The sequence below is a fragment of the Sciurus vulgaris genome (genome assembly GCF_902686455.1).
Source record: "Sciurus vulgaris genome assembly, chromosome: 5".
NCBI lineage: Eukaryota > Metazoa > Chordata > Mammalia > Rodentia > Sciuridae > Sciurus > Sciurus vulgaris.
In genome coordinates, this window is record NC_136465.1 from 95116912 (window position 1) to 95130628 (window position 13717).

At 39.7% G+C, this 13717-nt stretch overlaps 1 protein-coding gene across 5 annotated transcripts in view; it reads left to right on the top strand.

The window, feature by feature from the left end:
• BMAL2 (basic helix-loop-helix ARNT like 2) overlaps positions 1–13717 on the top strand; it is a 92952-nt gene that overhangs the window by 32101 nt on the left and 47134 nt on the right. For 3 of the 5 annotated variants that reach the window (XM_079139373.1, XM_079139377.1, XM_079139375.1), the window contains 4 exons: positions 591–632; positions 2896–3053; positions 7182–7261; positions 8655–8747. In XM_079139373.1, the coding sequence (XP_078995499.1) occupies positions 591–632; positions 2896–3053; positions 7182–7261; positions 8655–8747 (373 nt within the window). The remainder of the gene's footprint in view (positions 1–590; positions 633–2895; positions 3054–7181; positions 7262–8654; positions 8748–13717) is intronic. The other 2 variants (XM_079139374.1, XM_079139376.1) reach the window with 1 other exon arrangement.

Consider the following 13717-nt stretch of genomic DNA (forward strand, 5'->3'; position numbering starts at 1 on the left):
TATTACAAGTGATCAGAGTTTCCAGTTTTCCTGCTACATCTTATTATCCAGATAGATGATTAGACAAAAATGTTATTTTTGTTTGAAGGTCTGAGATTCTTAATGTATTCTCAGACTATTTTAGTACTGCTATCAAAAAGTTTTTTGTTAAGTCAGCAATTATGTTACAAAAAAATACGCTTTTTATAATTTTTTTTTCCCAGTTCTGGGAATGTAACCCAGAGCATTCAGTCCTGGTAGGCAGGTGCCTTACCACTGAGCTGCACACCTAGTCCTGTGTCTATGAAAATTTTTATTCTTTCTCAAGACTGGCTTGAGATTATTTCCAAGGAGCACCCCAGTTATTGTTCACTGTCGGTTAACTTTGGTCCTTTTACCCTGGTGTGGATGGCGTGGCCCAGCAGCTTCGGTAGGAAAGCAGCTCGCGTGATATAGTGATCATTCGGGTTCTTAGGTGTTCAAGGTGGCATTTATAGCTGAAACTTTCATAGGAATTGGGATGATCATCTTACTCTCACACTTATTTCTCTCTCAGGAATTACAGGAGAGCTATTTCACGTAGTCTGACATTTTATCCTGCTCTTTTGTAGAATGGAAGATGGTGAACAACAAGTAAAAGTGAAGTCCTTCAGGTACATTGGATTGTGAGATGGTACATGGTGGGTAGAAAAGGTCCCCCCACACCTTTAGCTAAACTAAAAACAACATGAAGATAGAACCCAGTCGTGAATTCCAGGTTTGCCTCACTTGATGTGCTCTGAAAGCAATGTTATCAGTGAGCTGATATCTACATGAATACCTTTCTATCTACATGAATAGCATTTTGACTTTTGTGCCTTTAAATCTCTCTTAGAATAGTTGTTTATTAAAAACAATGATTAGTTTCTTTAAGTACTGGAGAACAGCAGATTCATGCTGTGAACGAATCAAAATTGCATCTAAAGAGCACCTGATGTTAGAAACCCTTCATCATAAACCCTTTTATCATTTCCACATATTCTTTTTTTGTGGGCGGGTAGCAGGTACCAGGGATTGAACTCAGAGGCTTAATCACTAAACCACATCCCCAGCCCTTTTTTATATTTTATTTAGAGACAGGGTCTTGTTGAGTTGCCTGGGGCCCCTCAAAGTTGCTGAGGGTGGCTCTGAACTCACAATCCTCCTGCCTCAGCCTCCTGAACTGCTGGGATTACAGGCATGTGCCCAACTGCACATATTCTTTAAGCAACAAAATTGTTTTCTACAATTTGCATTTTTTCTATTTAGTCTGTCTTCTGACTTGATTCTACAAAACACTTGCATAGTTCAAGGTAGCAGTTGCTTTACTTAGAATTGAGCACTGATAAATTATCAATGAAAGAACCAACCCCTTGATAAGTACACCTTTCCTTAATAAAACCCCCAGAAATCTTTTCAGGTACAGCTCCTTCAAGTAAACTGCCTTGTTCAGAGCTGGTAATTTGCCTCCCTTGGAGTTTCTAGCACCTGCGTCCCTCTTCGTTGCTCTCCAGGGTGGTCCTGTGCCCACCTAGCACTCATCTCCCTCCAGGCCAATGCAGCTGCCCATTTTGATGGGTAACTCTGGGATAAAGAGGTGATTGTTCTCACATGAGAACGACTACAACATTCTTTAATTCGGAAAATTTTAATCTAAAAGTTGCTGATGAATAGATCAGAGAAGGAGTAGATAACTACATTTTGTTTAAATGTGTCCCCAGAGTGGCGTTGCTAAGGGTGAGTGGCTGGGAGTGGCGTGTTAGCTCTGGCAGGTCTCTGTCAGTGCCCTCCCCACTGTCCCCCAACCCCTGGAAATCTGGGAAAATTCCCTTTTTCCATTTGATTAAAAGTCTCTATAAAAACAGATTAGGGCAAGCCTCCCACTTTTCCTCTTTCCTATGAAATTGCTCCTCCTCCCCAAATTCTTCTTACGTGGCATTTCCGGAGTTACCACAATCTGAGTGTTGTAGGAGAAACAGATCTGTGTTTAGAGCAAAATATTGGAAATAAAACAGCATAATTCTTGAAATCTAAGATTTCCATTTTTTTTTTTTTTGGTATATTTTTATCATCTGTGACATATTCCTGCTAATTGAGGGTATTTTTCTTCCCTTGTGAGTGCGTCTTACAGTTGATGGTATCTAAGATGTGATAACATGTGGCCGGTGGTATTACAGGCACTGAGGTAGCTGAGAAAGGGAGTGGTTGATCACGCGGTAGTCAGAGAAGGCTTTCCAGAAGAATGAGTGAGTTTGGTTTTGAAAATAGAATAGGTTTTTGTTGTTGTTGTTGTTGTTGTTGTTGTTGTTTGTTTTTTAAGAATGTAGCAGGCAAAGCAAACACATTCCAAGCCTGGTGAAGAGTGAGCTGTGAAGAGGTGTGTGACTGTAGCAGGCGTTTTGGGCATTGCTGCCGTATGATGTTTGGAGCTGTCAGGAAAAGAGACAGAAAGATGGAACTGGAGAGGAAGGCATGAACCAGGTCGTGAAGGATCTCGGAATGGAATCAGGGAGCTTGGCTCTTCCTCTGGGGCACTGCAAATGGGCTTAGAGGATTAGGAAGATGACTTCCGGAAGATCTTTGTAATAGGCTGGAAGAGGGAAACACTGGAAAACGGAACATTTGTTTAAATGTAAGGTAGTAACAGAGGGGCTGCCCGGGGTATGGAACCCAGGGCCTTGAGCATGCTAGGACAGTGTTCTACCACTGAGCTATATCCCCAGCCCGAGAAACAGGAATTCTGTGAGTGCTTTTCCTGTTGCCAGCAGCTCTTTCCTTTTCCCTAAATGGCACCTACAGAGCCAGAGTTGCCTGGCTCATGGTGCTCCAGGGAGTGCCTCTGGGGTGATTCTGGGTCTACTGAACATTAATAAAAAGAAGGTTCTTTCTCCTTCTTAGAGAAGCTCATAGCCAAACTGAAAAGCGGAGAAGAGATAAAATGAATAACCTGATTGAAGAACTGTCTGCCATGATCCCTCAGTGCAATCCTGTGGCCCGTAAACTGGACAAACTCACGGTTTTAAGAATGGCTGTTCAGCACCTGAAGTCTGTAAAAGGTGAGTTTGAGCAGGGCTTCCCCTGGAGGCTTCTGGTGTCTTCTCTACTTGATGTCTCTGCTTGGTTGATTGTTGTTACTGGCTATTGAGATTCTACTCCAATGTGTCTTTCCACTTTATAGGCATTGGTTTTGGTGTTTGTCCACAGTCTGTATGTGACAAGAATATGAAACTGAAAGTCAGAAAACTGGGTTCTAATGAAAGCGATACTTGTATCAAGCTTATAATGTGAACTTTGAAGTCTTTACATTCTGATTATTTTCCCAGGTGCAATATGAAGAGAATATTACTTGCCCTTCGTATCTCTCAATCCTTAAGAAGTTCTGAAGAGTAGTATTAATTAGTATAATATAAAGGCATTGGGAGGTTTCTATTTGAAAATAGTCTCCTTGAATTCAGTTTCTCTTAAAACTTCATTCAGATTTGCCAGTAGTGCTTTAAACTGCATCACACCTCACTAGTCTCAGATATCCTTCTGTGACCAGGTTCTTTGTCCTTGCCTTTTGATGTGTACATACTTGTGTCTGACCTTAGGAGTCCCCCAAGTTGAGCCTGACCTTTAAATTGAAGTGCAATAAATGCGTATGTTTCTATGTATAGCCGAGACCATGTCTGATTTGCAAGTAATTCCAGTCTAATTTGAGGGGCTGGGTAATGAGAGTAGAAAACCAAGTTTTAGATATTGTAATGTTTTTGATACAAACTTAGATTGAGAAGGTGAGACCTGGCAGAGTAGCAAGCTGAAGACCACCGAGGAGAGTCTAAAGAGTGGTAAAGATCTAAAAGATCATGGCAAAATTTGACTCAAAACATACAAAAAAGGAATGAACAAAGGTTGACCAAGGGTCTTACTCTAGATCTGTGTCCTACACTGCAAGCCATCTTTTTCAGGGAACATCTATTTCAGGGAAAAGGAAATGACATGGGCCTCCTACAGGGACTTGGCCAGGTCCAATTGAAGTCCCTTAGTGGAGAGCCGTATACTCCTGGGGCTTCCTTGGGGGAGCACGACTGGAGATTTTACGAAAATTTCGTAATAGTCTATTGTGCAATAAGGTCTCTTTTACCCACAAGTGGGGCTTGCATAAAGTGTATGTGTCGTTTCTCTTGAATCTCGTAACAATGAAAATGTGCAGGCTCAGCTGAGGTCATTTGAGTGCAACCTTAAAATTACCCTTGAATTTTCACGTGAGCAGTGTCCTGAGGAAGGAGAACCTAAGCTAGGATCAGCCAATGAATTGAGCTATGTGCCTGCTCTGTGCTAGGGTTTAAAAATGAATGAGCCAAAGTCTCTGCCCTCTAGGGATTCATGGCCAGACAAGAGGGACAGACTGATGGCAAAATCATTAAAACCTACTGTGGTAAATGTCACAGCTGAGGTCTGAGTGCTGCGAGAGACCGTGGGAGCTTGGCAGGGAGGAGGCACTGTCTAAATGCACAGGGGTTTCCTTGGGGCAGAGTGTCAGTTTGGGCTCCGGTCCTTCTGAGCTGAAGTGAGTGGTCAGGTGCATGTCCACACAGCCTCGCCAGTCGTTGAGTCAGTGCTGCTCCCCCGTATGCGGGATGACTCAGGAAATTGGATCTGCATCCAGTGCACTTGGTACAGTGTACCAGGCTTGCTCTGCCAAAGTGTGGAAGCTGGGTCTTCAAAGGGCTGCATGTGGACCATGTTATCTTGGTCCATACCATAATTATTTTAAAGGCAGATGGTAGTTGAAATGATATTTTTACCCACTATACTCTCCATGGTGCTTTTCAAACTAAACGGGTGGGAGGCAAGTGTACCGTGATGCTGCTCCCCACCTGTTGTAGAATACAGTTGATAACTGGAAAAGTAATCAAGGGCTTGGATGAAATGAAAATGTTAACATTCTTGTAAAACTAACTGCTTATTATTATTATTATTTTTTTTTTGTATATCAGGGATTGAACTCAGGGGCACTTGACCACTGAGCCACATCTCTAGCCCTTTTTTGTATTTTATTTAGAAACAGAGTCTCACTGAGTTTCTTAGCGCCTCACCATTGCCGAGGCTGGTTTTGAACTTACGATCCTCCTTCTGGAATTACAGGCATGCGCTACTGTGCCTGGCCCAAACTGCTTATTCTCCTCTCCCTGTGGTTTGTTGATGATAGTGGCTGCAGATCACATCTGGAGAGGTCCAGCCCTGTAGCATGTACTCTCAGAGAGCCTGTGGGCATCCTGTGTTTGCAGCCTGTGTGCCAGTGGTGGTAGAGTGGAGTGGTTCATGTTTGTGGGCCCCTGTGGCAAACTTCCTAGTTCAGGCTCCTTGACTTGATATCTGTATGTTTTACACAAGTCATTTAACATTTGAATCTTCGGTTTCCATATGTCTGGAATGGGGATGATGCACCTGCCTTTTGGGTTTTTTTTCTTAAAGAGTAAAGAGTTAGGGGCTGGGGTTGTGGCTCAGTGGTAGAGCATTTGCCTGGCATGTGTGAAGCACTGGGTTCAATTCTCAGCACCACATATAAATAAATAAATAAATAGATAAATAAATAAACAAACAAATATCCATCAACAACTAAAAAAATATTTTAAAAAGTAAAGAATTAATGCCTACGAAGTGCTAGCACAATTTTCTAATAGGGGAGGCGGTGGTAAGAGTGTTGGTAATTGTCCTTTGGGGTAACTTTGAGCTCTGCCACCCCTAATCAACACTGTGGAAAAGTGAAGCGGTCTGCTGCCTTGTTGTTTTTGCTGTTGGAATTCTGAGAGCATGTGTGTTAGAGCTTGTGGTGAGTGCACGAGTATCTCAGCCTCCGTGGTGCTGGCTAACCTGCTGTAGCCCAGCTCTATCTGTGCTGCCCACTTCTCTTCAGCACGTCCTCCCTCCCTTGCCTGGTCAGGCTGCCCATTTTGATAATTTTCACTGACAGGGTTTCCCTAGCTTGTTTCTGCTGTGTGTGCTCTGCCAGCCTTGCTTCAGGCCAGATAGGGAAATGTCCCTGCAGTACTCAGAATCTCTCTCCTGCTGTACCCTGGCCCTGTACCCTGTTTGTGTCTTTCAATCTGTCTGAACTCTCTCCTGCTACAGTCCACCAGGCTGCTGTGTCATAATAACAGGGAGAAATCATTCCAGGGAATTCTTTGCAGCCTATGATGCATGTTCTTTTGGACAGAGGAGATTTTCTTTTGCTTATGCTGGGCTTTTTGGGGTGCTACTAGTCTGAGAAAATGTTACCCACATAGCATGAGGTGCTTTTGGTTTTCTAGGTTTTCTTCCCTCTGTCATTTAGATAGTGAGTGAGTGTGGGCTGAGGTCTATCCAAGGGCCAATCTGTGGTTTAAATGTCTTGGGGTGTCACCCCACCTATCTCTTACAAAGAGAAGTTGGGGGAAGTGGATTTGCTTCTACATCCCGGTTTCCCTGGGGATCTTGCTTTTTGGCTGTGTGACTTGGCCTCTGCGCCCCCTTGTGGCCGCAAAGTGCTATCACATGTCAAGGTTGGATGCCCTCAGCCCAGGTGGTTTTGGGTTCTTGCTTGTCTCTGGTCAGACTTTTACCTAGGATTTGGTTTGATGAGTTCCTTATCTTTTTGCCAATGTTCCAGTTGCTTTATAGACTTTAATTTCAACATAATAAGCTCTGTGTTAAGGGTTTAAAATGAATTATTTTATTTGTATTTTACATATTTTTGTATATTATTAGAAGTCTCCACGTAATCTTTTAAGGTTTTTTTTTTAGTTGAAAATATTACAAATCCTTAAAATTTGTTTATAATTCCAGTCTTTCCCCATCCAGGGGAATTCTTGTGGTGAGCTTTAATAAGCTTAAGAAATTATCAAATTAACTCTTAGATTCTTGAGTATTGTTGCACCTGCATTTTATAATGCTTTCCTTTTAAAGCTTTTAGTAGTTGTGAATTTGAATGCAAAGGAAAAAGTAATTCCAAGGATTTACAACCTAAAAGCAAGGTTTTTATTCTAGTAATAATGGAAGAAGAGAATATTTATAGAAGAGGTCTTAACAAGCCAGAAGAGGAGATGCTCCCAACCTCATCGTCCTCAGCAGCAGCAGCATAGCATTGCTAGGGCTCACTGAGAACTTACCTCATTTCCCTCTCTACTCTATTTTCAATAATTTTTTGGTCTGTTTATCTTTAGGCATGACAAATTCTTATTTAGGAGATCATTATAGACCTTCATTTATTCAGGATAATGAGCTCAGGCACCTAATCCTTAAGGTAAGTGAAGAGATCTATGTCTAAGTTGCATTTGTCCTTTCCTTTCTGAATGGGAGGCAGATTTTCTTTGCTTCTGTTCAAACATGCAGGACTCTGCATTATACCATATTTCTTTTAATATAGAATTTGAAGTTAGAAATGGGCATGCCTTATTAGCAAAGAAGAGACAAAGGACGGGCCCTGTGGCCTGTCTGTAACGTGAACTCCTGGTCTCCCCTAATGTAGGCTGTGTCCCCACTATTGTCACCTCTTTTAGAGCCTTGTAACTAGCGTCCTGTTCCTTCATTATTGTTAGTCAATGCGTTTTTGTCTGCCTTCCTCCACATGCGTGAATATTCAGTCACCAGTCTGGAGGCTGGCCATGGAAGATAGGACACGTGGATGGCTTATCTGGGTGGATAAGTATCTTGGTCATCTGCTGTGGCATGAACTTTAAGCCATACTCTTCTTAAACAGTCTTCATATATGTTTTCATGTTTTTCTTCATTTTTTTTATTTTTAGGTTTTTTGTTTTTGTTTTCGGGTGCTAGAGATTAAACCCAGGGCCTCATGCACGCTAGGCAAGTGCCCCATTATGAGCCACATCTCCAGCCCCTAGATTTTGTTGTTGTTTTTTTATAAAGTTGCTCTTTTATTTAAATAGTTAAATATAAAGAGTTTTCCTAGTAGGAATAAGTAGGGAGTTTTGCAGATAACAAAATAATAATTTTTAAGGATAAGGAAATGTATTTCTGGGGAACTTTCCCACAAGTCTTTGTATTTTTTTCAGTCATAACTTCATACATATAACTGTGGATACTGTACCTCCCCCCCCTCCAGAATATTTCTGCCTAATTCACATCATTTGTTTCTAATTGGTAAAAATAAGTTCTGCCACGTTCATGTTCTATGTCTGTCCATCTTCATTTCCCTACTGGCTGCATTACAGGGGAATTTGCTGGGTAGCTATCATGGGAGATGAGGATATGTTAGAATTTTTACACTCTGTTTCTGAATGAATGGTAGCATTATTCAGAAGGCATGTGAGGGTGTCCCATGAGGCATGTCCAGCCTTTCCTGACCGGCGCAGCCCCCTGCCTTGTCCTCTCTGTCGGTGTGTTTTGATGTCTAGAGTTCCTATATGTAGGAGAATGGAATTTGATCAAGGTAATTTTTGTATTAGGAAATATCTCAACTAAATATTCTATGGCTAAAGTTTCCATGTCAAAAACATTCGTTTAGACTAGGATTCAGTTTGATAATCCTGTCAATCTTTACATCTTAATAAAGTTTCTTAAAATTGATTTTTACCGTCACAGTAACTACTGTTGGTTTTATTACCACATAGTTTCCTCAACATCTGAACTAATGTAAGACATAAGATATTTAATTTTTTTTTTTTTTTTAACCCTAGATTGCAGAAGGCTTCCTGTTTGTGGTTGGATGTGAAAGAGGAAAAATTCTCTTCGTTTCTAAGTCAGTCTCCAAAGTACTTAATTATGATCAGGTATCTAAAACTGAGGATGTTTTCCAATGCTTAATTTTTTAAACAAATACATATTTGTGAAGCTGTTTCTAAACAGCTAATCCATGGGATATGGGCTTAGGTTCTGCTAAGTTAGAATTCATAAGAGAGATGGGAAAATACCTGGAAAGAGGGTATGTTTGTTTTTACTGACCGCGGTGTGCCTTTCTTGACCTTTAGCAGCTTACTGTTCCTGAGCCTCAGCTTCCTTCTATGTAAAAACTGGAAATAATAATTATACCTGTCTCTCAAGATGCAGTGACTAAAAAAGATACCAAACTGGAGTATCTGAAAAGTGTTAGTCACCCTTCTATATATCAAGAGGCAGCATTATTATTATTGTCATATACATTGCATTATAGCTTTTCATTTCAGCTCTGGCTACAAATCCAAGATAGATCTTTTATGTAACTGGCTTGGCAATTACCTCATTCCTGAACACTGTTTAATTTCGACTAGTTACTCAAAAACTACAGTACTGAAACACATCCGACAGAGTATTAGAAATCAGGTAGACCACAGCTTTGATCTTGAGTAACTCCCATTATTTCCCCTCTGTTCTCAAGGTTGGGAGGATATGAGGCATTTATGGGTAATGAGTTAAATAACAGAAAAGATTATGAACCTTTTGTACAGAAGCATTGAGAACCAGTTAATCTTCCAGCTAATTACAGTTGGGGACATAGGAGTGGTGATGATTCCTTTTAATTGGAGTTGGAGATCACTAGGCACACACACCAAGCTAAGATAACTGATAATGCAGGGTAGCACTCAAGTTCCAAATTAGTGACACAGAGTCCAGTTCCCCTGAGCACTGACTTTTGTACATCAGAGGCCATTTAAGAGGCTCACTGGCTACTCAGGAAGACGTTAGGATTCCTGTGATACTTTTCAGATTCAGAAACCTGACTTGCTCCAAAGTACAGTTATGGACATACACTTCTATTACCCAAACACACAGCAGACTGGCACATAAATCTGGTTGCTAGTTTTTTTTTTTTTTTGTTCCATGTTTATAAATATTTCTTTTTTTTTTTTTTATTGTAAACAAATGGGATACATGTTGTTTCTCTGTTTGTACATGGCGTAAAGGCATACCATTTGTGTAATCATAAATTTACATAGAGCAATGTTGTTTGATTCATTCTGTTATTTTTTCCCTTCCCCCCACCGCTCCCACCCCTCTTTACCCTCTATACAGTACTTCCTTCCTCTATACTTGCCCCCCTCCCTAACCCTAACTCTAACCCTTCCCTCCCCCCCATTATGTGTCATCCTCCACTTATCAGCGATATCATTCGTCCTTTGGCTTTTTGAGATCGGCCTATTTCACTTAGCATGATATTCTCCAATTTCATCCATTTGCCTGCAAATGTCATAATTTTATCATTCTTTGTGGCTGAGTAATATTCCATTGTATATATATACCACAGTTTCTTTATCCACTCATCAATTGAAGGGCATCTAGGTTGGTTCCACAGTCTGGCTATTGTGAATTGAGCAGCTATGAACATTGATGTGGCTGTATTTCTGTAGTATGCAGATTTTAAGTCCTTTGGTATAGGCCAAGGAGTGGGATAGCTGGGTCAAATGGTGGTTCCATTCCAAGTTTTCTAAGGAATCTCCACACTGCTTTCCATAGTGGCTGCACTAATTTGCAGCCCCACCAGCAGTGTATGAGTGTACCTTTCTCCCCACATCCTCGCCAACACCTGTTGTTGCTCATATTCTTGATAATCGCCATTCTAATTGGGGTGAGATGGAATCTTAGGGTGGTTTTGATTTGCATTTCTCTTATTACTAGAGATGTTGAACATTTTTCCATATGTTTGTTGATTGCTTGTAGATCTTCTTCTGTGAAGTGTCTATTCATTTCCTTAGCCCATTTGTTGACTGGACTATTTGAATTCTTGGAGTAGAGTTTTTTGAGTTCTTTATAGATTCTGGAGATTAGTGCTCTATCTGAAGTATGATTGGCAAAGATATTCTCCCACTCTGTAGGCTCTTTCTTCGCATTGCTGATAGTTTCCTTTGCTGAGAGAAAGCTTTTTAGTTTGAATCTATCCCAGTGGTTGATTCTAGCTTTTATTTCTTGTGCTATGGGAGTCCTGTTAAGGAAGTCTGATCCTAGACCAACAAGGTGAAGATTTGGACCTACTTTTTCTTCTATAAGATGCAGGGTCTCTGGTCTGATTCCGAGGTCCTTAATCCATTTTGAGTTTAGTTTCGTGCATGGTGAGAGATATGGGTTTAGTTTCATTCTGTTGCATATGGATTTCCAATTCTCCCAGCACCATTTGTTGAAGAGGCTATCTTTTCTCCATTGCATATTTTTGGCCCATTTGTCTAGTATGAGAAAATTGTATTTATTTGGGTTTGTGTCCGTGTCCTCTATTCTGTACCATTGATCTACCTTTCTATTTTGGTACCAATACCATGCCGTTTTTGTTACTATTGCTTTGTAGTAGAGTTGAAGATCTGATATTGCAATACCCCCTGTTTCACTCTTCCTGCTAAGGATTGCTTTAGCTATTCTGGGTTTCTTATTCTTCCAGATGAATTTCATAATTGCTTGCTCTATTTCTGTAAGGTACACAATTGGGATTTTAATTGGAATTGCATTGAATTTGTATAGCACTTTAGGTAGTATGGCCATTTTGACAATATTAATTCTTCCTATCCAAGAACATGGAAGATCTTTCCATCTTCTAAGGTGTTCTTTAATTTCTTTCTTTAGTGTTGTATAGTTCTCATTGTAGAGGTCTTTCACCTCTTTTGTGAGATTGATTCCCAAGTATTTTATTTTTTTCGAGGCTATTGTGAATGGGGTAGTTTTCCTAATTTCTCTTTCTGAAGATTCATCACTTATGTATAAAAATGCGTTGGATTTATGGGCATTGATCTTGTAACCTGCTACTTTACTGAACTCACTTATGAGTTCTAAGAGTTTTCTGGTGGAATTTCCAGGTTCCTCTAAATATATAATCATGTCATCAGCGAACAGGGATAGTTTGAGTTCTTCTTTTCCAATTCATATCCCTTTAATTTCTTTGGTTTGTCTAATTGCTCTGGCCAGAGTCTCAAGAACGATGTTGAATAGAAGTGGTGAAAGAGGGCATCCCTGCCTTGTTCCAGTTTTTAGGGGGAATGCTTTCAGTTTTTCACCATTTAGAATGATATTAGCCATGGGCTTAGCATAAATGGCCTTTACAATGTTAAGGAATGTTCCCACTATCCCTATTTTTTCTAGTGTTTTGAGCATGAAGGGGTGCTGTATTTTATCAAATGCTTTTTCTGCATCTATTGAAATAATCATGTGATTCTTGACTTTAAGTCTATTAATATGGTGAATTACGTTTATTGATTTCCTGATGTTGAACCAACCTTGCATCCCTGGGATGAAACCCACTTGATCATGGTGCACTATCTTTTTAATATGTTTTTGTATGCGATTTGCTAAAATTTTGTTGAGAATTTTTGCGTCGATGTTCATTAAGGATATTGGTCTGAAATTTTCTTTCCTTGATGAGTCTCTGTCTGGTTTAGGTATCAGTGTGATATTGGCTTCATAGAATGAGTTTGGGAGGGTTCCCTCCTCTTCTATTTTATGGAATACTTTGAGAAGTATTGGAATGAGCTCTTCCTTAAAGGTTTTGTAGAACTCGGCTGAGAACCCATCTGGTCCCGGACTTTTCTTTGTTGGTAGGCTTTTGATGACTTCTTCTATTTCAGTACTTGAAATTGGTCTATTTAAATTGTTTATGTCCTCCTCATTCAGTTTAGGCAATTCATATGTCTCTAGAAACCTGTTGATGTCTTCGAAATTTTCTATTTTGTTGGAGTATAGATTTTCAAAATAGCTTCTAATTATGTTTTGTATTTCCATCCTGTCTGTTGTGATATTTCCTTGTTCATTCCGAATTTTAGTGATTTGGGTTTTCTCTCGTCTTCTCTTTGTTAGTGTGGCTAAAGGTTTATCAATTTTGTTTATTTTTTCGAAGAACCAACTATTTATTTTGTCAATTTTTTGTATTGTTTCTTTTGTTTCAATTTCATTGATTTCAGCTCTGAGTTTAACTATTTCCTGTCTTCTACTACTTTTGGTGCTGTTCTGTTCTTCTTTTTCTAAGGCTTTGAGCTGTAGTGTTAGGTTGTTTATTTGTTGAGTTTTACTTCTTTTATTAAATGCGCTCCATGAAATAAATTTCCCTCTAAGTACTGCTTTCATAGTGTCCCAGAGATTTTGATATGATGTTTCTTTGTTCTCATTTACCTCTAAGAATTTTTTAATTTCCTTCCTAATATCTTCTGTTATCCATTCATCATATAATAGCATATTGTTTAATCTCCAGATGTTGGAATAGTTTCTGTGTTTTACTCTTTCATTTATTTCTAACTTCAATCCATGATGATCTGATAGAATACATGCTAGTGTCTCTATCTTCTTGTATTTGCTAACATTAGCTTTGTGGCATAATATATGGTCTATTTTAGAGAAGGATCCATGTGCTGCTGAGAAGAAAGTGTATTCGCTCTTGGTTGGATGGTATATTCTATAAATGTCCGTTAAGTCTAAATTATTGATTGTGTTATTGAGATCTATGGTTTCTTTGTTCAATTTTTGTCTGGAAGATCTGTCCAGTGGTGAGAGAGGCGTGTTAAAATCACCTAGTATTATTGTGTTGTGGTCTATTTGGTTTCTGAAATTGAGAAGGATTTGTTTGACATACATAGATGAGCCACTGTTTGGGGCATAGATGTTTATGATTGTTATATCGTGCTGATTTATGCTTCCCTTAAGCAGTATGAAATGACCTTCTTTATCCCTTCTGACTAACTTTGGCTTGAAGTCCACATTATCGGAAATGAGGATGGATACTCCAGCTTTTTTGCTGAGTCCATGTGCATGGTATGTTTTTCCCCATCCTTTCACCTTTAATCTATGGGTATCT